The sequence below is a fragment of the Anolis carolinensis genome, chromosome X (genome assembly GCF_035594765.1).
Source record: "Anolis carolinensis isolate JA03-04 chromosome X, rAnoCar3.1.pri, whole genome shotgun sequence".
Classification (NCBI taxonomy): Eukaryota; Metazoa; Chordata; class Lepidosauria; order Squamata; family Dactyloidae; genus Anolis; species Anolis carolinensis.
This window is the reverse complement of record NC_085847.1, coordinates 4,207,176-4,232,755: the sequence shown is the minus strand read 5'-3', so window position 1 is coordinate 4,232,755 and position 25,580 is coordinate 4,207,176. Positions and strand designations below refer to the sequence as shown.

The following is a 25,580-nucleotide window of genomic DNA, read 5'->3' as shown; positions in this document are numbered from 1 at the left end:
TTACAGAGCTATGCCAATACTCTTAACACTGAGGATAGAGTACTGGCATTGTACGGGGGAAACAGTACCTTCCATAGGGAACTCAATGGCGTGGGAATGAACTGAGTTTACAGGCTTGTAACTGCTGGAGATGTTTGTTTATAGTAGTTAATGAACAAATGTTGGCCCCCAAAATCTTTGGCTCTCTCAACAGCCAGGCCTTTTACCCAATCAGGCTGATTTGCTGGGCTCTTTCCGGACAGGATAACCATTGTATTTCAAGATATTAAATTTTATTTAATGATAGAAACACCCTTTAGACCAGAGATGTCAGACTCATTTTAATTGAGAGTCCCATCAGCCTGATGGTTGCTTTCAAAGGGCCATTGGATCCATGGATGGAGAATCATGGATATAGCAGGCCAACTATTTTCGATATTTGCTTTTACCCGGTTTGGGTCCCCAGATGTTACTGAACAATAGCTCCCATCCCTTTTGATTATCCTCCATGGGAATGTGGGGATGTTGGGAATTGCAACCCAACTGCACTTGTGTCTCTGAGGTTAAGGGAAAAGGTTGAAGAACACTTTAAAGTCAGACCTCATATCCACAAGCCTTGTATCTAAAGCTAAACCCCACCATCCTTTCTAAACAGCCTTCTAGATGTGACTGTATCCCAACTCCCATCAGTTGTAGTCATGACATCTGATGATGAGGAATACAAGAGTTAGGGTACTGTGTCTGGAGGGCCACATAAAACGATGTTGTAAGCCACATTTGGCCCACATACATTGAATTTGAGATACGTATTTTAGAGAAAGCAGCCAAAGAACAAGATCAGTATGAGTTACAGTTATGCAATATCAAACTTTATTGCTCAGAACTAATATTTGGGAAACACACAAGAAATGGAAAGGCTTTAACACAGAGGCTTCATGAAGGAGGCTTTATAGTTGTACAAACCGAGCACTGGCATCAAGGAAGTGCACTCAACATACAATTCATACAGCACCCAGTAACATCAAGTTGGTCACATTCATATTTCAAAATACAATAGTGTACTTGATCACTGCAAGATGCCCCAAATGGCAGACTAGACGGGCTTAATTTGGAACTGTTCCCACAGACAGATTTCCCCAGTTTTCCCACCCAAACCAAGAATACCAGAGATAAATGGGGCTTGAAGGAAATATTTTTGCAAATGTGCAGATGGTTGGATACTCACGGATCTCCCCAGCAACTGGGAAGCCAAACATGAAAGTGGCTGGGCTTTAGTGAGTCTAAAAGGGTAGCATCTGATCTACCAAAGTTAGTAACTCCCACTCAGGATTAAACATTCAAAGAAGTCAGTATCTTACAGTTTTCAAGCAACACATACATTTGTAAAGTAGCTTTCCAAGAGACCAGAACAGTTGCTTGTTAAGTGAAATACAGTCACATGAATGTAGTGCACTACGAAGGGGGAGAGGGGCTTCATGATGCTTTCCTTTAGTCATTGTTAAGATTTTTAAACAATTACAGCCGATTAATTAGAAGAAAAACACACGGGAGTTACAAGAACCACACTTCTGGATGTCTTGAATCACACTGCAGAAGTATTCATGCAGAAGCCAAAGTTAATGCTATATCACAGCAGCTTGTGCTTATGTGCAAATGCATGACTGTTTACACCTCAAACAATAGTAAACATCAGAAATACAAAAAAAATACTTCACAGTGACGACAGCAGTTACATGATTTATTCCAGCAGTTATTGCGCATTGTCTAAACATCTTGCCAAAGAGGCTGCAGCACAACGTGTCAATCTGTTTTTGTAAAAGAATGCATAATTTTGTACTAGCCTTTGGTTCATTAGTGACACATCTGGATGTTTTTAAGGGCAGTGGTCATCTCTGCAGGATTTCTATCTTGCCCGACTGAGGTAAAACTAAAGCAAGGTGGTCAGGAGGGCATCAATATCTATGGATATTATGCAGGTAGCCGGCAAAATAATTCCAATCCAGCAGAGAGTTGTATGGAAGGGGAGGATGTATCAAACAGAAGCAGGCCAAGGGCAGCCCTCCAGGCGCTGTACTGGAGCTCCCATCAGCCCCAGGCAGCATAGACAATGGTGAAGGATGATGGGAGTTGCAGCTACAGGGCTGAGTCTTGCCCACTTCGAAGTGGGAAGAATTAGTTACCATTAAAGGACTTTATTTCCTGCAAATATGAACTGATACACAGATGTAAACACCTTCAAAAAGTCAGGGAAGCCTGTAACGTTTTTAGTATTGCATCAGTTATGTAGAAAGATACAGACTTAAGCCAGACAGGGGCAGTGCATTTAGAACAGTGATGAACTCGAAATCCTGTCCTCCGGAGAGATGTACTGAATCATGTTCTAAAAGAGAAAATGCTTTGCAGGGCGTGGCAAGTTCTGAGGGAAGCCGGAATTCTAAGAAGCGAAATAGCAGTAGCTGCGAGTCACAATGTTAGCGCGCACGGTTCCTGCCAAGACTACGAAGGCTATGCATGATACAGTAAAAACAGGCTTACAGCTGAGAGCGTTCCAGTAATTTGCCTCCTCTGGTTCAGAAGAGAAATACAGTACAATATCACTTCAGGCATTTCAATGAATTTGGTTTCCCGTATGCTTGTTTATTACAAATAATATCCTATGAAGACATTGTGCACTCCAGTACCGAGTGTTAAGAAATACAGGTCAATTGAAACAACCATTTGCTAAGCAGTTCTGTTCACCCGACTAGGAGCGTGACCTGTCAAGAGCATGTGTTTTTAACATCTGAAGGGATGTTATAAAAAAGAGCACATGAACACACATCAATAGATTCAAATTGCAAAAAAAGAGATTCCACCAAAACATTAGGAAGAGCAATGGATTTTTTTTCACTGTAAGAATAGTTTGGGTGGAAGAGGCTGCCTTGGAAGGTGGTGATCTCTCTAAACAATTGGATGAGTATCTTTCAGGGGTGCTTCAGTTGTGTTTTCCTGCCAAGGAGAAAGGGGGTTGGACTGGATGGACCTTAGGATCCCTTCCAACTCTTAAGATCCCAAACCATAGCTTACAGTTTCCCAGATTTCATCTTAGATGGTGAAAGGTGCCCTCGGGAAGATAAAGAATTGGCTTACCAAGCATTTAAAGGTAGCCTACGGTTAACTTACCATTTTACAAATATCCCCCTTCATGTTAATCCACATTTCTAACTACCCTATATACACTCATGTATACGTCTGGAACTTTTAGTAAAAAACACAACCCCTCAAAACTGGGTCAACTTATGCACAGGTCAATGCGAGTACTGTATCAAAAAAAGGGAACCATCCCGTTCTTATCCATACATCATTTCAAAATACATAATTTTGGACCCCAAACCTGCCCTCGACTTATACATGAGTATATACAGTAAGTAGCTCACTAACATAATGGAAAAGATGCAATTAACAATTACCCCGATGCCTTACTTCCCGTCCATGTCCTCTGTCAGACATTATATTCAGAGGTATTTCAGAAAAGGGACATCTGTCTGCAGCTCTAAAACGTTTAGCTCTTTTTTGTATTGGATTAGAAGTGCTAGTTGCAAAACCTATGGAAGATCTCCCTGACGTCTCCTGGTTTATTTTCTAATAATATGCACAGCAGAAACTACTCACTAGTGGCAAGCTTTAAAGACACGCACAAATTACCCCAGTGGTGTTACCAACCTCCACTAGGAATAGGGTTTTTAAGACTATATATTGGGCAACGAGGATTTACCAGGGTGGCAAGATGGAAGCATCTGGAAGGAGCATTGCCACTCATAAAGGCAAGGAATGTGTGCTCTGGTTCTCTATGTAGTGTTCAGCTCTACCCTCCCTTTTGCCCATTATAAAGCACAAAATACATTGCTGGAGCAGAATTTGTTGGACAGAGTACGAGGAAGGCCTCACCACTTCTCCGGTACATTATGGCCAAGATCCTGCATCAGAAGACACACATGATGAGGTCAGAATTTTGTTTTGAATCACAATTGTCAAAATTCTGACCTCTGCAAGAACCATATAAATAAGTGGTGATGCCGTCATTCTTGACTTGTCCCATCATAATTCACCAAAAGGATGACAATATACATGATTTAATATTACGTAAGAGCAAGTGGGGTCTGGATTCTTCCATTGCACCTCCAATGGGCTCTCATTTGGAGTTCCAATGCCCATTCTCTGGGTGGAGCTGTAAGACATTTCGGGTGGGATGGAGGCACAACCTGCTCTCTAGAAAGTCAGGGTCTATGGGGTCTCGTCTAAGTCTAGGATTCTATGAAATGTCTGAACATACATCATCTGGGGAAGACAACGTGGCAGATATGGCTTAACTGTGACTGCCTAAAGTAGATAGGACTCCTGGAAAGACTAATTTCCGCAGGCATACAAGAAGTACTGGAAGACATATCATTTTGTGATATATGCAGGCGTAAATCACGCAACGCATGCATTGTTGTTATGTTGACATTGCACAATGGTTGTAGCCAGCTGAGAGTGGGCCTGCAGTGGCAGAAAAGTACCCACAGCTGAACATCCATTGTGAAACGGTACTGTCTTGTATCAGCCCTGCGTCGAGCAAATCTAGTGTAACTCTGCCAATGGATACTTACACTACGCTGTGGCAATTGCAGGATTGTGGCCACCGAGGCGGGGATACTGCTAAAACGCCATGCTAAACATCCAGAGCTAGCTGCCAAAAGATTGAGATGAGAAATGGATCACTAAAAATCACGAGGAATTTGTCCAAACCCCTACGAAGCAAGGCCAGCCAAAGCTTCAGTGCATGATTCATCACCCTTGCATCTGCTGTCTTGTAAGGAAAAGGGAAGTATTTATTTATGCTTAATTATGACTGTATTTCTTCAATTATAAGAGGGGGTTTTCCCTATAGAAATATCCCTAAAAATGGGGTACATCTTCAAATTGCAGGTGTATCTTACGTATTTACAAGAAAAGAGATTCCACCTGAACATGAGGAAGAACATCCTGACTGTGAAAGAGAGCTGCTCAGCAGTGGAACTCTCTCTCTGCCCCGAGTGTGGTGGAGGCTTTGAAACAGAGGCTGGATGGCCATCTGTCGGGGGTGCTTTGAATGCGATTTTCCTGATTCTTAGCAGAATGGGGTTGGACTGGATGGCCCACCAGGTCGCTGTGATTCTATGATTCCATGCCATTTCAATGATGGTGAAATCACATTGAAAAGCCCAGCGAGAGACACCCTTAGGATCCCCATAGGTCAAAATTGTCTTGAAGGCACACAATAATCAAGATAGCAGAGGGGCACTTTTTCCTTGCTGGAAAATCTGTGCTTCTCCTGCTATTCAGATCTGTTATTCAGCTTATATTCGAGTCAGGGTCCTGGCCAACTTATATTCAGGTTGGCTTATACTCGAGTATATATGGTAATCAGTTGGGCAGTCTTATCTTAAATTACAATTTTATGTAAATACCTGAAAACATTTAACCTACTTAAATTAGTTTTATATAAATCAGTGTAACGTTATTGTTATCTATTTTGATTTTTTGAAATTTACCAGTAGCTGCTGCATTTCCCACTCTTGTCTTATACTCGAGTCAATGCCTTTTCCCAGTTTGTTGTGGTCAAATTAGGTGCCTCGTCTTATATTTGAGTATATACAGCACTTGCATAAAAGCTATGACTAATATGAGAATCTATTCTTACTGGTGATGCTTACAGCTTTATTTCTTCTTTCCTATGATTTATTTTGAATACTAAATATTCTGGATAGCTTGTAAAGAAATTATATTGTTTCTATGATTTTTAAAAAAAAAAGTCTGCCAAAACTCCGGTAAATTGCAGCATTTGTCCATGAGTGAACCTTAGTTCAGGGCAACAGTGGACATCAGTGGGATGGAAAACTGTGGTTGAAAATGCACCTATTCGTGAACTAAAGCCTTTGAGGAAAGGCAAGGAACTTGGGAGCAGAGCTGGAGATTACTTAAGGAAAACAGCTCATTCTACAACCCTGGGGCAATGATAAGGGGATACACCTCATCCATCCAGATGTCTCCCAGCTCCATCCATTGCACTGACTCTGGTGCATTTTGTGGAAGACTCTCCTATACAGAGAACCCAAGGTCCACTGCATTGAGCCTACTCTTTCGTTCGCCTTGCACGTAAACATTCATCACTCCTGCATTTGAAAGGAAAGAGACCCAATAATTAAAGGGGGGGACACTTTGGTGCTCAATATTGCCACGTGTTCATTTTATTGTCTAAAGGAGGTTAGCGTGCCAGGATAGTTCTTTAAAATCCTATGACTGCTCACGTTTATCACTGGCTTAACCTTCGTGACGCTAAGGAACACTCCCCCCCCCCCCCAAACGTAGCTATCGAAAGTGTCTTACAGTGCATATTATATACGGGTGAGGGAGTGGGGGAGTTTGTCAGCATAACCACGCAAGAAAGTGTTCAGTAATATTCCTATGTTATACATTTGTAATCAATTCCAGGCACATCCATTAGAAACAGCATGGATACTGCGGGGGGCGGGGGGAAAGGGGAAGAAAAGGGCAAGTTAATGCTTCTCTTGTGCCAACAAGCCTGGCCCACACACTGATTATTCCCTTGAATAAATGCACACGATTAACAAAAGGTGAAGTTCAGTACTATTGCCCTAATGATGCAAACAAACAATGCATATCTGAAGCTGTTTTGGATTGTTATTTTGCATTCAGAGGCAAAAATCGATTTCTTAAGGTGTCGGGAAAGCTAGTTTCCTTCGCTTGTGTTATTGCTCCCCAATGATTACGCTTCGTGGTCACACATCAACAGTGCACAAGGGCTCGCTGCCGGGCTGAGCGGATTCTACAATTGTTATCTTGGGTTTCTTTCGGGTTTCCTCCTAAAAAACGCAAGAAGTCAAATATCACCGTACATTAATGTGCTCAACATTTGAAAAACAGAAATTCAGGCTTTGGGATGCGCAGCCGTATGATATCGCAATTACAAGACAAATGAAGGAATAATAATAATACGAGGGTTATCCAGAAAGTAGATTACGTTTTGGAATTAAAATCAACAAAGTATAGGAGAAAACATTTACCATATGCAGTTGAAAGCCACACCCAAATATCACTTTTCAACATAGTCGCCGTTCAAATATAGATGATGAATGAGCTTGGCAACTCCTTCCTCACAAAACTCTGCCGCTTGCGTCCTCAATGCAGCATTTTGGCAACGATGCGCAGCTGCGGAAAGGGGTGATCGGCTGGTTGAGGATGCAAGCGGCAGAGTTTGGTGGGGAAGGAGTTGCTAAGCTCCTTCATCGCTATGATAAGTGCCTAGATTTGAATGGGGACTATGTTGAGAAGTGGTATTTGGGTGTGGCTTTCAACTGCATATGGTAAATGTTTTCTCCTATACTTTGTTCATTTTTAATTCCAAAACGTAACATCCTTTCTGGATAACCCTCATACCATCACCATCTGCCTCTCCCTAACCTATCTTGCTCGATAACAGCAAACATAAGATGGATTGACTTTGCACAAAACAGCAGGAACAGATCACTTACCTATAGCTGAAGTTCTTTGTGAACTTACATGCAACTGCACCATATTCCTCTCAGTATCTAATCCAGCACTAGAAATTATTGGCGCAAGTGTGGAAAAAGGGGAGGAGGGTGGGCTGTGCGAGCTATCTTCATGATCACATCTTCCCCTATGAATCGGCGCGGGCTGCAAGATCTGCCGGGGAAGGCCCTCCTCTCGCTTCCACCGCCTTCACAAGCACAGTTGGTGGGGACGAGTGAGAGAGCCTTCTCGGTGATGGCCCCTCGGATGTGGAACTCCCTCCCCAGGGAGATCAGGCATTATTATTATTATTATTATTATTATTATTATTATTATTATTATTAAAATGGATGCTATTTCAAGCCACAGAAAATTGGAACATTGTTTCTGGCATGAAAGAGACATCAGGCAAAGAATCCCATCCTCTCCATAGAACTAAGGCAAGCTGAGTCGGCTTAATAACACAAGGCCACATGACCAAATGTAATGACTAACCAATTTTTTAATCAACTTTCAATGTGAGAAGCTGGGGATCTACTGACACCATCAACTCAAACAAGCTGAGAAAAAGAATTAAAAACTATACCTAAATAGTTTAGGGATATAGGCCAGGCTATGGCGCAGCTGGTTAGTAGCCAGCTGCAATAAATCACTACTGACTGACAGGTCATGAGTTTCTAAGCCCGGGTCGGATTGAGTGCCCGACCGTTAATAGCCTAGCTCGCTGCCCACCTAAGCAGCTCGAAAAACAGTTGCATCTGTTTAGTAGAAAATTCTAGGCACTGCTTTATGCGGGGAGGCTAATTTAACTAATTTACAATGCCAATAAACTGCTAGCAGCATGTGGAAAGGAATGAGGAAGTACTCCCATCAAGGACTCGGTGTCACAAGTGGACGATTAAGCAGCGTCTTCCCTTGTGGCCGGAATCAAGCATACGCTCATGAAGCTGGAAAATGTTAAATTGTCTCTGTGTCTGTCTATATGTCGTATGTCTAATGGCACTGAACGTTTGCCATGTATATGTGCATTGTGATCCGCCTGGAGTCCCCTTCGGGGTGAGATGGGCGGAATATAAATACTGCTAATAAATAAATAACTACTACTCAAAAAGATCTGACACATGGTTAAGTAGCAATCAGGGAGGAAGTTTGCCAGACAAAACCATCGCTGACTTTCACAAAGTGTTCCCAAGCACCGAACAGCAATGTATGGCCGCAAGCAGCCACTCACCCTTTCCTGTGCCAGCTTTCTCATTTCTTCCTGTAACTTATTCAGTATGTGGAGATTTGGTTTGTTCTTTTTGGCATACTGCTGAAGTTCAATCACACTTTTGTCAGAAGTCTCCTGGAAAAAGAAATGAAGCGTGCTCAATTGCACTTTCTCATTTTCGTCAGGATTAAGATCATTTAAAAAAAAAGCACCATGCAATTTTTTTGTTATGCAAGTTCATTTCAGTGGTCAGTTCATCAATTCCTTTACAAGAGAGGACACATGAAAATCAAAGTGGTTTTATTGCTTCAGCCGGTGACAAGAGAATGAACAACAGAAGCCGACTGTAGCAAACAAAGGCATTTAAGTAGCTTGCAAAGCAAACAAGACATGACTCTTACCTGCTTGACCATCTTACTGCTCTCTCTTCCATACATGCGCAATAAAGAGCCCCAATTTTTGACATGGGGGTGCAGCAACTGAAGGATCTTCTGAGAAGCCAATTGTTTCCCCACTCTCTTGTTCTTACCTAAAATCACCATGAAACAAAGTCTCAAAGTCAGGTTCACATACTAAATGGAATTTTGCACCCATGTCGAGTTTAGCTACTATAATGGCTCTTGTATTTCATTGCTAATATTTCTGCAGCAACAAAAAAGTTGATCTAACATAATGTCCCCTCCCTTGCTGGAAACAAGGACCCTTAAGGCCATTGAGCCTGTGTACACATAATGCAAAGGATGAACACAAAAGACAGGTCTGGGAAAGCTCTGAATCAGGTGCCAGCTAGACAATGCAAACCAATTAAAACAAACAAGATTTTGCCCAAAGAAAATGCCATACTTACACCAGCCACGCACAGTATGTTTCCCACACGTCATGACATACTCGCTCTTCTGATTTTTACCAGGAATGACTTCAAACTTTATGGATGTGTCACCCATGCCATGATTTCTTAAGAACAGAGAGGATATTGTGAGGAGCTTTATCTTAAAGCAAGATAACCCTATCTAAGAGACTGAGAGACTTCCCCTAACTTATTGAAGAGCTATATTTTTATATTTGTATAGCCATTTAAATTTATTTATGGCTATTTATAATTTATTTATATTTATAATTATTTATAATTTATTTTACCCCGCCTTTCTCAACCCTGGAAGGGACTCAAGGCGGCTTCACAACATAGGCAACAATTCAATGCCTTTAAAAACAAAGTACAACAAATCAACCATTTAAAATAAAATACAGAAACTATGTTAACTATTCAATGTGTTATTTATGATGTTTGACTAATTTATGTTTTAGCCAAGGTGTTTGTTTATTTTTAACTGTTTTAATGTTTTATTGTGTTATTGCACATGGCATTGAATGTTTGCAAAGCTAAATGTGAGCCCTTCGAGGGGAAATAACCAAATTACTGACCTTTCCTAGAAGTATTCATTGTATTTGCATATAAAAGAAGGCATTATATGCTGCATGGTCTACAAATTATTCTTATTATATGCTGCATGGTCTACAAAATTATTATTATTTATTATTATATACACACAATATAATATACAATAATTTATAAACATATATTGTATATATATAAATATATATTGATAATATTATAATGCAATACAATATTATACTAATAATAATACAATATAATAATATTAATTATATATTACATGTAATATTACCAATAATATTAGATAAGGCTGACTTCAACTCTTGAGTCCAACAATGCCGTCCCCATTGGAAAAATGGAAGAACGGATATGATTCTTAACATATTCAAGGCGTTATTAATTAAAAGGTTTTCCTCCTAGCACTCAGTATTAAGGAAATTATGGTTTAAGAGCATCTACTGATTAATAAACCACACGCGCAGCACCCAAGCTTACCTTTTAAGGCACTCATGAAGGATTTGATATGGAGATAAAAGTCCAGCTTTACTGGTCAGCTCATATACCCGTGAGTCTTCAATACTGATATGGTTGAAATACTGCAACAAAATGAGCATTATTGTCATTTAATAATAAAATACCTATCAATAATAATAATAATAGCTATATTTATATCCCACCACCATCTCCCAAAAGGGACTTGCAGTAGCTTACAGGCACATGGTGGTGCAAAGGAATATACAAATATAGTAAAACACCATAAAACAATTAACACAAAATACAGTAAAATACATATAAATTGTAAACAATACCCATGTCAATAACTTATGTACTCAAAACCAATATAAAAACCCCTATTAATTAAAATACTCAATAAAATGCAGTAATAACTATGGATAAAATGGTTATATCAGTATCAGTCAAACAAAATGCTTGGTCCTCAAGTATAAACTAATGTTTGACCCTGTTCTGTAGTCTTTGAGATATTTAAATGTTACAGCCAAACACCTTTAAAGCTTCATTTGGATATACAGTGAGCCCTAGGCATCTGTTGGGATTTGGCTCTGGGATGTTGCCCTTATATAAAACAGTCAAATCAAGGTTTGCTTTTGGGAGTGGGGAATATTTTAAAGCCAAAGATGCAGAATCCATGGATATAGAGGGACGGCTAGACATCTTGCAAGTATTTTAAGGCATATTAATGCCGTATGGCATTTTGCAACAGCAGGTCAGATCCCATTAAATTGTAAACCTGTATACATAGTATGCATGCAAACCCAACTGCCAGGTGGCCACACAAAGGACTGTATAGCAAACCATACCTCCAGTTCCTCGCTATCTTTGGGCTTTTCCTCAGAGGTCTGTTTCACAAAGTCAGGAATTAGGATTTCCAGTGTGGCTCGAGCTATACAAATAAATCATTGAAACACTTAGGGTCCTGGTGCAAGCATTTATTCAGCCAATCTATCTTTTTTTCCAAGAAGTCAGATGATCACAAAATGTATTTTTAAAGAGAATTTTAGTCTACTGGCTTTTTAAAAAGCAGTGCTAACTTCAAACTGGGCACTTAATGCCTATTTTATTTTCACCAAGCATGGAAATTATAGTCAGTTTCCACAAAGCAATTCATCTTAGAACAACTTATAAGGAGGTAGGTTCTGTTAAGTATGGTGGAGCTTGACAAGCATTGTTCTGTGGAAAGCTGTCAAACAGGCACTAGCCATCACTCAAAAACATTCAACAGGTAGTACTTATGTATGTATTACCAGCTTTATTCTTGGCAAGTTTCTTGCTGCTTGCAGTTCCTGCCCCATATGTGACACCATCAATAATAACAGAGGCTCCAAAAGGTTCACTTGGGTTCTCTGTAAAGAGGGAGGAAAGAAACACTGCAAAACACAAGATTCTAAACAAACCCTAATTCTTTTGATTTTGATCCCATTTTTATTAAGCATTTCCAAATATATTTTTTTCTAAAGGTATGGTAGGGAAAAGGGAGTGGGTAGGGTACTCGTAACAGTGTGAGTATATTAAATCTTAACAAATATCTAGTAAATCAATGGGGGTGATTGTATCGAGGGCAAGGAGAAAAAACATTATATAACATTTCATTGTGTTACATCCAACAAGCCCTAATTCTTTATTACTGAGACGTTCAAAACATTGTTCTGAATTAAGTTTATACAAAAATTGGCATTTTTCAGAATTATCTTAATGTGACAGAACTACTCCAAAAGTAATTTTTGAAATGTTAATATTCCTCAAGTGATATAATTTTAACAGCTTATGTAAGTATGAGGGCACAAGTTGTCTTCAGAATACATCTCTAAATTTTACAACCTAAAACTCTACATCACCCAATCAATGTCTTGATGTTACATTGTTTTCAGGGCTGTTTCTCTGTGATTAAATTTCCGAATATGTACTATTAAAAGTTTAAGAATCAGGTCAAAGTTTGCTTGTTTCCCCTTGTTTCCCTTTTCTCCATCAATCCCCCTTTCCCTTCCTATTTTTACTTTAGGTTATAAGCCTAATGGGAACAATTGCCTTGATTTTGACTGAGCTGAAAATACAGTAGAGTCTCACTTATCCAACATAAACGGGGCGGCAGAATGTTTGATAAGCGAATATGTTGGATAATAAGGAGGCATTAAGAAAAAGCCTATTAAACATCAAATTAGGTTATGATTTTACACATTACGCACCAAAACATCATGTTATACAACAAATTTGACAGAAAAAGTAGTTCAATATGCAGTAATGCTATGTAGTAATTACAGTATTTACGAATTTAGCACCAAAATATCATGATGTATTGAAAACATTGAGTACAAAAATGCATTGGATAATCCAGAACGTTGGATAAGTGAGACTCTACTGTATTATAAAAAAGAATTACAACAGGAAAAATGTACACCCCTGTCGACATTCTGAACTGCAAATACTTCTAGAGGAAATTTTATGCAGCACTGTCAATTCTATACTTGCCTAATACCTGTAGAATCAAATCAAGTATAAACACCGCATATAACAATTACCTGATTGACTGTATTAAGTTGCACACTTACCACATTCAAAGAAATTGTAAACAGGTCGGACTTTCAGGACTCGTTGCATATATTCATGCAGGATACAAACTTCAGACTTCCCATTGGGATTAATAACAAATTCTAGAAATATAAAAGCATTTCATGAATGCAATTTTAAGTCTAAAACAGTGCAGCTTAGGCATTAATAACCTTTGCGAGTTCAGAGGGGAAAAGATGCAACTGTAACCGATTCTTTGAGCAGTCACCTGTATCCACAACCAAATGGGTTTGGGTTTGTCCAAAAGCCCCACATAGAAAAATCTATAGCTCAACAACCTGTTGGGAACATCCATGTGTCAAACTACTGTTCCCTCAATTTTGAAATTTGCCAACAAAGTGTCAAGAACCCAAAAGGGGGACGGTAGGGTGAGTTTGTGTGAGAGCACAGATGACCATGCAAAGAATTCTAGTTACAAGTAAGCAAGCTATTATTCTTCATGGTTTCTCTGCCTTATACAAATGTGCAACTAAGAAGCTTACCATAGGAGAGTGGGTAAGTCACTGTGTAATTGAAGAAAAGGTAATCAATTGATGTAAGATAATAATAATAATAATAATAATAATAATAATAATAATAATCTTTATTTATATATTGGCCTATCTCTTCAAGGGACTCAGGCCCGTTTCCAATACAACAGAAAACATACAACAAATTAAAAACACACAGCAATTAGGACATAATACCACATGAACATAAATGCATAAGACATATAATCAGTTAACAAAGATTTAAAACCTAATAACAAAAACTCCATCAATAAACCCAGATACGGTGTCCACATGAAAGATGATTCTGTATGGGAACACGGGTCGTTGACATGATAAGAATGCCTGGTTAATGCATATCATTACTCCCTAGTAAAGGGAGACCTTTCCCAGGTAGAAGAAGATGGGAGAGATTGAGGAGAGGGAGAATCACTCCAGCAAACTGTTGTTGGTTCCGAATGAGAAGGATCGAGGTTGATATCATTCAGGAGCATCCAGTGTGGAGAGGTGTCATGAACAGTGGTCGCTAGCTCCAAGGACTGGTGTGGGTTCAGTGCCACGGCTTGTTCAGCTGAAGCCAATACCGGAGGTTTTTTAGGATGCTTCAATTTCTTTTTCAACGCCGGTGCAGAGTCTTCATCAGAGTCTGATGTTTCCTCAGGTTGATCACGCTTCTTGTGCGTTGATTTTATACGTGAAGATTTGTCCTTTGCTTTGCGCCGCACTGAAGAGTTGGCAACTTTAGCCACAGGTGTTGGTGTTATGGAAACTGCTTGGTCAGCCGAGGATGTTGGTACCGAAGTAGGAACAGCTACTGGTACCGAGTCAGTCAAAGGCACCAATGGAGGCTTGGTGACCGACACTGAAGCTGAATACAGAGGCCGATTAGTTGCCGCTTGAGAGGCAACCTGTAGAGACTGCTCCCAACAGTAAGCTTTTAGACGGAAAGCCCTGCTCTTCAGTGTCTGCGAGGTGAAGCTTCGGCAGATGGAACACTTGTCAACAATATGTCCTTCTCCAAGGCAAAAAAGGCACTGGGAATGGCCGTCCCATAAATGCAGCTTGCGTTCACACAGGGAGCAGCGTTTAAAAGCTGTAAAAGCTGTAAAAGCCATAAGAGGATAGGAAAGTGCAAGGGCCAAAATGAAAAACTGGAAATAAAAATTTGTGTTTTTTTGCAATCAGGTAAAAAGATGAACTAAAATAGTAAAATATTAAAAAAAGGGAGATCAGAAAAAAATTAAGGGAGGACTGAGTGCTAATGAGCAGCAGGACAACCGAAGAGGAGTTTCTTCATCGGTGGCCAAAGCGAATCTGAGGGAAGAGTCACCTGGTGTTTGGGACATGCGCAATAGAAGGGAGGAGGCGGGGATGCTCTCAACAAGCTGTTGAGCTCTAGAACTTTCTAAACAAGGCTTCTGCGCAAGTGCAACACCATTCATATGCCACACAAGGACCACGGTGAAGAACAAGCATTAACCCTTGATTTATCCAGCCCAACGTAATATTTTTAAATAGGCAGCATCGCCTGAAGCATTTACCTCGCATTTCAACCTAACTGTCTAGTGGAAAAGTCCTTTGAGCCACCAACGGGGACCAAACAATGGAGAGCAAAATGTGGGCACCAGCTCCTTAATTCCCAAGCACAACATGTTGGAAATAAATACATCACCAAACACCTCCAAGATTACATCCTCATAATAATAATAATTTAGGATTCATCATCTCTCAGACATAATTCTTGTTCCCCAAAGATGCATAAAAAATAGATCAACACTACACCTGCCAATTGCAGCATTTCAGTCAAGCCACGCAAATCTATGCCGTACCTTCGAAAGCAGTCAGTCCAAATCCAAGAGAATCAGATTCACGAAGATCCCACCCCCAAAACAACTCACAGGCATCAAATTGCTTAGTTCTGCCCTACGGACCTGAACCATGATACATACCCAACAAGTATACAACCCTTGTATTTTCCCTCAAGCAGGTAAAAGACAACATAAAGGAAAAACCACCAATGGTAACTTTAGAGAGTTCTCTATCCTATCTGAAACCAGCTCTTTATTACAGTAAGAAACAGAAGTACAGACAAAACAAGGTTCATACTGATATGATAGTTTATTTTATTTGATTTATTTATTTTTATATTTTATATATAGTCACATTATTCCATTGAAACCAAGGAGAAATGACTACTATAATGCTATAATTCGTAACTTGTGGGACAGGAGAAAGAAAAATATAGTCTGACATGATTACACTTTTTCAATTAAAAAAAAATTCAAACATTCTAGTTAGTAATTCCAAAAAGAATATAGTAAAAAGCCTACCTTTCTTGGTGGGCGCATCCTGTACAGACAAGGTAATAAGCTTTTGATTGGCTGGTAAAATGGGTCGCTCAGATTCTGCCTGTTTCCTCTTCATCTCACGGTTGAACTGTCGCCTCTCAGCCCAGGTTCGGAACTTCTTTACAGTTACTTGTTCAAAATCAAAACGCTTTTCAAGGTAGTGTCTAAAATCTTCAAGATCTAGAAGAAAGAATCCCCGCCTGGTTATTTCACATGTGGCTAAAAAAGCTTACATATTCATTTAGTTAAGACAGGGATTCAATGAAATCTGAAATGAGAGCTGACTGCTGTTTTAACATGTATAAAGCTGTACATCATGTGTGCCATAGTTTGGATAGGAGAAAAAAAAGTAGGCAACCTGATGTTGATTTACAATATAAAGTCCCAACAATGGGATGATAGTACTGGACAGATGGCACACTAAAAATTTTTCATATACTGTCTGAAAACTCAAAAATTAAATAAACAATCTATACTCAACTGGGATTGAATTATGGGAATATTTTCTAGGTATCATACAGTATTGTAGCTGTCCAGCTCACAGGTTTTCTAGTCTCCATCACATAGAATATATGGCTGCAGATTTTCAGAGCCCACAAACTAGTTTTCAGCACTTACCTACTGATTCATCTTTGCACACTTCAACTTTGGCCTTCACTTGACCTAAAGCTCCTTGTGCTGCATCTCCCGCAGAAGTCTCCCTCTCTTCCAAATTCCCAGAATCAGCAGCCGTGGAGTCTGGTTCCTCTGCCTGGCAGTCCACTTCCAAGGACTTATCCAATACCTTAACAGGCGATACTTCCCCATTTGGGGTGATGTCATTGCTTTGTTCCCTCTCCTCATTTTCTTTCATTTTCTTATAATGCAAACAAGGAATGCTACTCAGAGGAGGATCATGTTTCTGCAAGTATAAGATTACACGTTAAAAATACGAGAATAAGATCACAAACCCAAATCAAGTCATTTCCAATGATGACTGAAGTGTATATGTATGTCCTAACGTTTACTAGTAAGGGTCCAAAAATGAGATTTTTCAATAGCTTCACTATGTAAAAAAATTGAAGAAAAATATACCTGATTGCCTAAGGGTTCCTTACTCTAGCCAGTACACATTTTGGTACCTCAAAGGTTAGGCCTGTTTCTGGATATATTTGACCTCCTGAATTCAAAAATGGCACCAGTTTCCCCCATCAGCTCTAGTTTGTGCGATACAGAACATATGCCATTTGCTTGCCCATAGAAAATAATAACCACATTGAAGAAACTAGAGCTGATGCGGTCTATTCAAGCACAGATACAAACTAATATTCTAAATAAAATTAGGTCAGGCCTTTGAACAAGAACTGATCAATTCTCCATGAGCATCAGTTCCATTGATAGTTTTAGACCACCACCACCAAAAAAAAAAAAAAACACCTGTAGAAATATTTAAAATGTAATGAATTTCCAAGATTATGGAAGTCCAATCCATACCCTGATGCTTCCCGTTCCCAAGAAATAAGGTCTGGACCAGGTAACTACTCTGGATTCTCTGTGGAGATATACAGGAATGCCTGAGTTATGGAATGTCATGATCCATCCATCAGGCAAGGGCTCCGTTGGGGGGCGGCCACGACCTTTAAAAGAAAATGAGACTCTTTACTGAACAAGGCTTCAAATAATTACAATAAACCAAATTTGAGATATGTGACCAGAACATTCTACATTTATCTCCTCAATATATGTACAAGTCACAGACACAATAATGTAATTTAAGCTTACTTTTAAGGACAGTTTTAATTTTGGTCATCATTGGCTGCACACTTGTTTCTCCATCAGACTGATGGTCACTCTCTGCTCCATATTTCTCATCAATTCTCCTCTTCTTGGGAACACAGAGGCCCTCTTCCAGCAGAGCATCCACATCATTATCAAATTCATCCTGAAAAACACATTATCAGACACCATACCCCTATAGCTATTCCTCTCAGATGAAGCTGATAAGCAATAATAATAATAATAATAATAATAATAGTAATAAATCTTTATTTATATCCCGCTCTTCTCCCTAAACAGGACCCAAAGCTGCTTATAACATTGTATAAAAGACAACACAAAACAATGCACATATGTAAAACAACAACCTATAAAAACAAATTTAGATTAAGACATAAACATATTTAAAAACATTTGTCTAATACAGTTATTGCAGGCAACTCAAGACAGATGGTAAACATTAGCATAACTCAATAAAGGTTAAGCAAGAGTGCACACATAAAGCAACAACAATAAATCAGGCATACTGTCAACCAATTATTGTTATCCTTGGGTAGAAAGTAGGGGAATAAAACCAACATCTAACACAAGTAACTCATTATCAGCATTCTTTAAAAAAATCTATTTTAAATGGTTGAGCCCCAAATCTACAAAACTTATTCCCAACTCCCTCAAATATTTTACTCCATAGAAGGTTAACACAGATATTCTATAGTTTTCAATTCACCATAATGTTCAAAACAGAAATGTACTTACCTCATATGAATAGTTTAAAATTTCTTCATCCACTTTGTCTCTCTGAATGATTGCTTTAGATGTAAACCCTCCTTCTTCATCTATTTCCATCAAATTGTCAGTAAAATCTTCTAAATCATCCAGAACTGCATACTCCACTCTTTTTTCCTGATCTACCTCATTGTCCTCCTCCTTTTTGTCCTCATTTTCACCAGCTAAACATGCCGCCTGGCAATCACTACCCCCAGAAAGAGGACAAGCATGCACACCCCCATTGACATTATTGACACCTAAATCTGAATCTGCCTCATAATCCTTTTCGGCTCCAGTGTACAAAACTTTCCTGTCTTTACTTTTGCAGCTCTCTGTAAAGCTAACACTGATCTTTACATCTTTAAGCAACTTAAGATCTGGGGTGAATTTTCTAACGGAAGGCGCATGGCGAGCCGTTCTTGGGCTTTGGTCACTATTAGATTCTATGAGAAGACGGCTCTTGTAGCAGGAAGATCCCTTTGTGAGAAGCTGTGTTCCGCCGGCAGTGTGCGCATCCTCAGCAGGGTTATCTGACTGTCCATCACCACCAGAGCCAACGTCCATTACCTCTGCGTCACTGGACGTTTGCAGGGGAGGTGGTGGAGGCTGTTCATTAGGAGGCAGTGGTGGGGGACAGGAGGGAGTCTCCACATTCACTTCGGTTGCCGGCTCTTTTGGAAGGGGAGGTGCATTCTCAGAACTCTCCATAATTAAAACTTAGAAAAGAAAAGGGTTTAATTTTTTTAAGGCAAAGAAATCTATCCCTAACATGAAGAAGTCCACCAGGATCGGGTCTGTCAATCTGCAACACTGATGACTCAATTAAGCTGACTACATTGTTCTTTTCATTAATGTAGACAGCTTTCAGAATCACTGTCTCAATTACTGGAAATCACAATGCATTCAGCTTAAATAGCTGGCGTCGAAGTAAGCCGCATCTTCACTGGCCAAATGCAGGTGTCCTTTTCTTCTTTCAACCTATGAAGAAAAAAATGTTTTGTCACAGAGAAGCTTTAACTTTCCATTTTTCTGTGAGCACGTAGGCCAATTCTAACCTACAAGGTTCAGAAGAACACCTTTTACCGACAGGCTGTAAAACAGTATCACAAGTAGAAACATGTTCTAAATAGTAATATTCAATGTCTTTGGATGAAAATGTAGATTTTTTAAACCATTTTTAGCATCTAAACAACAAATGGCTGAACAGTTCTGTGACACATCTACTGTCCCTCATGCTATGGAAAGTTAATATCGACTGACTCACAGAAAATGCCGATTTTGAAAAGCTCTCTTAATTAAAACCAAACATGACTGTTTAACAACAAATCTATGATGATCTGAAAAATAACTACAACAAATATTAAATCTAGGGTGCATACACATTTTGTAGAATGTATGCATGGCAAAACACATTGTGTTTGTCACAGGGGACCTTGAATACTGCTCAACTAAAAGAAATAAAACTTCAAGGGTCTGTGTCAAATTGCTCTGGTTGGGAGACATCCAGCAAAGACATTTATCTTACTAGATCTAGCCCGCAAGACAAAGCAATATTAATCCTGAAGAACCTGCCAAAATCTGTCATATCCCCAACATTATTTTACCGTCAGTTGATGAAAACTACAGTAAACACCAAGCCTCTCAAGTATGTTTATTTTCACACTTTTTCAATCTGATCAACAATGACCATGTAGTGGTAGATGGAAATTTCTTACCTGTTGCTAATTGTTTTCACCAAGTCTCTCTTATGTATACCCAGAGGGTTTTAAGTCCTCCTACCAGCAGGAGAATAAAGTATACAGACAGTCCCAGAGTAACAATCATCCGACTTAGAAACTACTCATAGTTAAGAACAGGGGTGAGACAACAGGAAGTAAGAGAAATCTACCCCTAGGAAGGGAAAGTTACTCCTGAAAGAGTTATCATGGGGAAAGGGTGTCTTAACTAAAGATTTATCACCCATCTTTGTTTCAACAACAAGCCAACTTTTTCAAAATCCAATTATCCCAGGGATAGAAAGTGAAGTGAAATCTTCTGAACAGGCAACAGACAGCAGAACATCACAGGAGTGTTACCCCTTCACTATATATATATTTATATATATAATAAATATATTTGGCTGGATTTACACCTAAAATGTACCTGTTCCAGCATATTTAACTTGAACCTACAGAACCTAACTTGGGGACTGCCTGTATATAATTCCCTCAAATATTTCAAAATAATCAAATGCATCCATACACAATACATTCAGTCACCATCTCCCTCACCTCAAGAGAGGCAGCCTTCACCCTACAGTGCCTTCAACTCACGAATGCATCAGAAAAGCTGAGAACTCAGAGAGATACAACTTGTATCTTACAAAGATATTTAGAGAAAAAAAGGAAGGCAGATAAACAGGTGGATGGAAATCTGGAAGAGAACTTGCATTCCAGCTGTAAGAAGCAAGGAATATTCAAAAACCCTCATCACATTCATTTGGGTAACTGGAAGAAGACTTCTACATAAGTTGGAGAGCACTAATACTCTCCAGATAATGGAAAGTCCTAAACATACAAATGCCCATCTAAGATGCGATGCAGGAAGTGGGTGGGGAGAGATACCATAATGACACTTTCTGTACATTACACTGTATCTTCTGGAAGATGTACAAAGATGCAGACTGTGAAGTGCACCAATAGATGTTATTTATTACAATTGCTGTAGGAAACATTAGTGCATATGTATCAACAACGCTTTCTGCAGTTATCAGATGGTAAAGAACGCCCATGAACACATTGTATAACATGTTTGGAAAGTTTGGATCAAACTTGATAAAAATTAAAAAGCAACCCGCTATTGGTATTACACAAGTTAGAAAGCACAAGAAAAGCATGTGCCCCACTGAAAACACAAGAGAACCATAAGGCATACTAGATATTGTTCACTTTACAGGAACAGAGAAGCTTGTACAGCTTGTCTGGACAATTCAAAAACGTCACAAACTCTTTTCAATAATAGCACAATGAGCTTTTAAAAAATCAGCTCCCATCACCTTTCTAGGGAAAAGTGAACCTTTCAAAAGGTGCCTCTTAGTAGTCCAGGTGATGAATGCAAACAGATGAGTGTTAAGGAGCAAATGTTTTCTCTCTGATTAGATCGCAAAACATTTTGAGCACTCTTTGAAGAGTACACCAACTAGCTGTAAATTACATATTTATTTATTATTATTTATTCACTTTATTTCTATCCCACCTTTCTCCACATAGGCACTCAATGTGGCTAACAAATAAAAGGAATCGCCACAAAATTTCTGTTGGTAAAGGTTCCTTATCACCTGACACAGAACGTCACAAATGTTGTGAAAAGTGTAACATAACATGGTCATCACACTGAAAACCAGATGAGTATTATCAGTTGGGTCTTTACCAAGGAACTTTCCTGCTGTTAAAAAAACCCCAAACAACATATGGGAGTCTTAAACCACCACAACCCTGTTTGTTTTGTCTGTTTCCCCCAGCAACTTTGGCCTGGCTAACAGATGGCCTTCCACCTAAAAGATAGGAAGCGCCTGTGAGAAAGAGAGACCAAGGGGTGCCTCTGTTCACCTGACACCCTTTCGGGCAGAGCTTTCCAAATTGTGCATCGGGACATATTAGTGCGTCAGCTGCAGCGTGCAAGTCATACTAAAGTAAGGTGAAGCCCGGGTCTATGTGAAATAAGCAATACCAACTTGAACGCCTTTTTACGCAGCAAAGCTGCCAATTAGTGTGGCGTAGTAGGACACTGCTTCTTCAACTGTGAGTTCCCTGAGCTCAGTGTTGGGGGTCATTAAAAATTTGGCAACAAGAAAAGGTTTCTGAATGACACCCATTTACACCAATCTGTTAGCAACAAAGGTACAGTGTTCACAGTGGGCCCTGCATAAAATGCTTCAGCCTGTTTAGCAAGCCTGGCAAATGCTGATTACGTATCAGTAAACGTTTGAGTTTAATGCAGGATACTCCACTTAGGCAGAAAAAATGAAATGCAAAGATACAGAATGGAGGACGTTTGGCTCAACAGCAGTACGTGTGAAAAAGATCTTGGAGTCCTCGTGGACAGGAAGGTGAACGTGAGCCAACAAAGTGATGCGGCAGCTAAAAAAGCCAATGGGATTTTGGCCTGCATCAACAGCAGTCTACTGTCTAGATCTAGGAAAGTCATGCTCCCCCTCTATTCTATTCTGCCTTGGTCAGACCACACCTGGAATCACTCGTGTCCAGTTCTGGGCACCGCAATTGAATGGAGATGTGGACATGCTGGAATGTGTCCACAGGAGGGCGGCTAAAACAATCAAGGGTCTGGAGAACAAGCCTTATGAGGAGCAGCTTCAAGAGCTGGGCATGTTTAGCCTGCAGAAGAGAAGGCTGCGAGGGCTGTGGATCAAGATGTGAAGGAGGGGAAGTCATAGGGAGAAGGGAGCAAGCTTGTTTGTTACTGCCCTGGAGACTAGGACGCAATGGAACAATAGCTTCAAACTACAGGAAAAAAAGGAGATTCCACCTGAACATGAGGAAGAACTTCCTCACTGTGTATGTGAAAAAGCTGATCAACAGTGGAACCCCCTGCCCCAGAGTGTGGTGGAGGCTCCTTCTTTGGAGACTTTTAAGCAGAGGCTGGATGGCCATCTGTCAGGAGTGCTTTGAATGCAATGTTCCTGCTTCTTGGCAAAATGGGGTTGGACTGGATGGCCCATGAGGTCTCTCCCAACGCTAGGATTCTATGAGAGTTATACCTGTTTTATATACTTAAAGGGTAAAGGTTTTCCCCTGACATTAAGCCTAGTGGTGTCAGACGCTAGGGGTTGGCGTTCATCTCCACTTCTAAGCTGAAGAGCTGGCGCTGTCCATAGACACCTCCTAGGTCATGACTGCATGGAGTGCCGTTATTTATTTATTTATTTAATACATTTATATTCCACCCTTCTCACCCCGAAGGGGACTCAGAATGGCTTATAAATTAAATTTACATACAATATTATATTATTAGTATAGCACAATACTGCAATTAATTACCATATTTTACTATATATATTGGGGCCCCTGGTGGTGGCGCAGTGCGTTAAAGCGCTGAGCTGCTGAACTTGCAGAGCGAAAGGTCCCAGGTTCAAATCCTGGGAGCGGAATGAGCGCCCGCTGTTAGCCCCAGCTCCTGCCAACCTAACAGTTCGAAAACATGCCAATGTGAGTAGATCAATAGGTACCGCTCCGGCGGGAAGGTAATGGTGCTCCATGCAGTCATGCTGGCTACATGATCTTGGAGGTGTCTATGGACAATGCCGGCTCTTCGGCCTAGAAATGGAGCTGAGCACCAACCCCAGAGTCGGTCACGACTGGACTTAATGTCAGGGGAAAACCTTTTTTTTTTTACTATATATATTGTAATACAGTAGTGTCTCACTTATCCAAGCTTCTGGATTATCCAAGCCGGCAGAAGCTTGGATAAGCGAATATATTGGATAATAAGGAGGAAAAGCCTATTAAACATCAAATTGGGTTATGATTTTACAAATTAAGCACCAAAGCATCATGTTATACAACAAATTTGACTGAAAATGTAGTTCAATAAGCAGTAATGTTATGTTGTAATTACTGTATTTATGAATTTCGCACCAAAATATTGATATTATTCAGGACTCCTCCCTACCTAATGTGACCTTAAATGATTCTATTGCACTTTATCTATTTACGAATTTGTTACTCATAATGTGCACCTTGCTTATCCACTATTGCAACCTCATTGTTTTTAATTTGATGTTTTAATTCTGTGTTGTGTTTTTTCACCTATTGTGTATATTTTATTATTGGTTTCTGTTGTTGTCCTTTGATGTTTCATATTTTATCATTATCATTGCTTGTATTTTGATTTTGCTGTAAGCCGCCCCGAGTCCCCTTCGGGGGAGATGGAGGCGGGATATAAATAAACTTATTATTATTATTATTATTATTAAAATATCACGATCTATTGAAAACATTGACTACAAAAATGGCTTGGATAATCCAGAGGCTTGGATAAGCGAGATAAGGCTTGGATAAGTGAGACTCTACTGTATATTGAAAACATTGACTACAAAAATGGCTTGGATAATCCAGAGGCTTGGATAAGTGAGATAAGGCTTGGATAAGTGAGACTCTACTGTACTGTATTTTATTAATGTTGCTGTAATTAATTAGTTAACTATTTTAATTGTTCTGTATTGTATTTTATATTTTTATATACGTGTGTTTTATAGTAAGCCGCCCTGAGTGCCCTTTTGGGTGAGAAGGGCGGGGTACAAATGTTGTAATAAATAAAATAAATAAATGTGTTGTCAAAGGTCGGGATCACAGGGTTGTTGTATGTTTTCCGGGCTGTATGGCCATGTTCTAGAAGCATTCTCTCCTGACGTTTCGCCCACATCTATGTCAGGCATCCTCAGAGGTTGTGAGATATGTAGAAAACTAAGCAAGGAATGTTTATATATATATGTGTGTGTGGAAAGTCCACAAATATATAAAGCTGGGGCCTGGAGGGGCAGGTGGGGGGAAGGCGGGCCCATGCTTCTTCTCTCAACTTTGCGGGAGGATTCTTTTCTGTCAGGAGACGCGGCAGCCTTGCTTCGCGTGGGGAAAAAGGAGCCTTTCTGGGCGCGTGGAAGGGCGCTTTCCGCGTGGGCGCGCATTCTCCCTCAGAGACCCTGAGACAAAGCTTCCCCGCGCAGGCGCCCGGAAGTGAGGGCGAAGGGAGAGCTTCCGCCGACCTCCCAGAGGCCCCGCACTCACCTGCCCGAGGCCCGGCGCGTCCCTGCCGCTCTTTCCGGCCTCGCCGCGGTCTTTCTCCTCGCTCGTGGCAGCCAGTCCAGGGGAGAAAAGGGGCTGGGATGAGCGCCGGAGCCCGCTCCTTCCCACGCCTTCTCTCCTCAGTCCCGGCCAGAAGCTGCGTCTCCCCTCTTCGCCCCTCGCGGCGCCCTCTCAGCTCCGCCGCTTTCTGGCCGCCATCTTTAA

General features: G+C 40.1%; 1 protein-coding gene and 2 non-coding genes across 3 annotated transcripts; all 3 read right to left on the bottom strand.

The window, feature by feature from the left end:
- Nucleotides 1–826: 826 nt before the first annotated feature.
- Nucleotides 827–25,580, bottom strand: dgcr8 (DGCR8 microprocessor complex subunit). Its single transcript, XM_062958801.1, has 14 exons — nt 25,359–25,580; nt 18,565–19,554; nt 17,815–17,974; nt 17,527–17,669; nt 16,672–16,954; nt 16,036–16,233; nt 13,199–13,300; nt 11,897–11,995; nt 11,453–11,535; nt 10,629–10,729; nt 9,588–9,694; nt 9,142–9,269; nt 8,762–8,875; nt 827–6,863 (listed from the first exon to the last, which is right to left on the bottom strand). Exons 2-14 carry the CDS (start codon nt 19,282–19,284, stop codon nt 6,780–6,782), a joined length of 2,322 nt encoding a protein of 773 aa, XP_062814871.1. The 5' UTR covers nt 19,285–19,554; nt 25,359–25,580; the 3' UTR covers nt 827–6,779.
- Nucleotides 19,112–19,180, bottom strand: mir1306 (microRNA mir-1306). Its single transcript, NR_129843.1, has one exon. It is a non-coding gene; the product is annotated as a microRNA mir-1306 (primary transcript).
- On the bottom strand, nt 25,432–25,508 carry mir5417 (microRNA mir-5417). Its single transcript, NR_130017.1, has one exon. It is a non-coding gene; the product is annotated as a microRNA mir-5417 (primary transcript).

Bases quoted from the DNA above. Each gene is read 5' to 3' on its own strand.
- dgcr8 (XM_062958801.1), bottom strand. From the start codon at position 19,284: ATGGAGAGTTCTGAGAATGCACCTCCCCTTCCAAAAGAGCCGGCAACC. The intron at 13,301-16,035 runs GTAGGCTTTTTA...TTATATTTCTAG, and splicing joins GGATGCGCCCACCAAGAAAG to AATTTGTTATTAATCCCAAT. The intron at 8,876-9,141 runs GTAAGAGTCATG...TTCTTTTTCCAG, and splicing joins GCAGTAAGATGGTCAAGCAG to GAGACTTCTGACAAAAGTGT.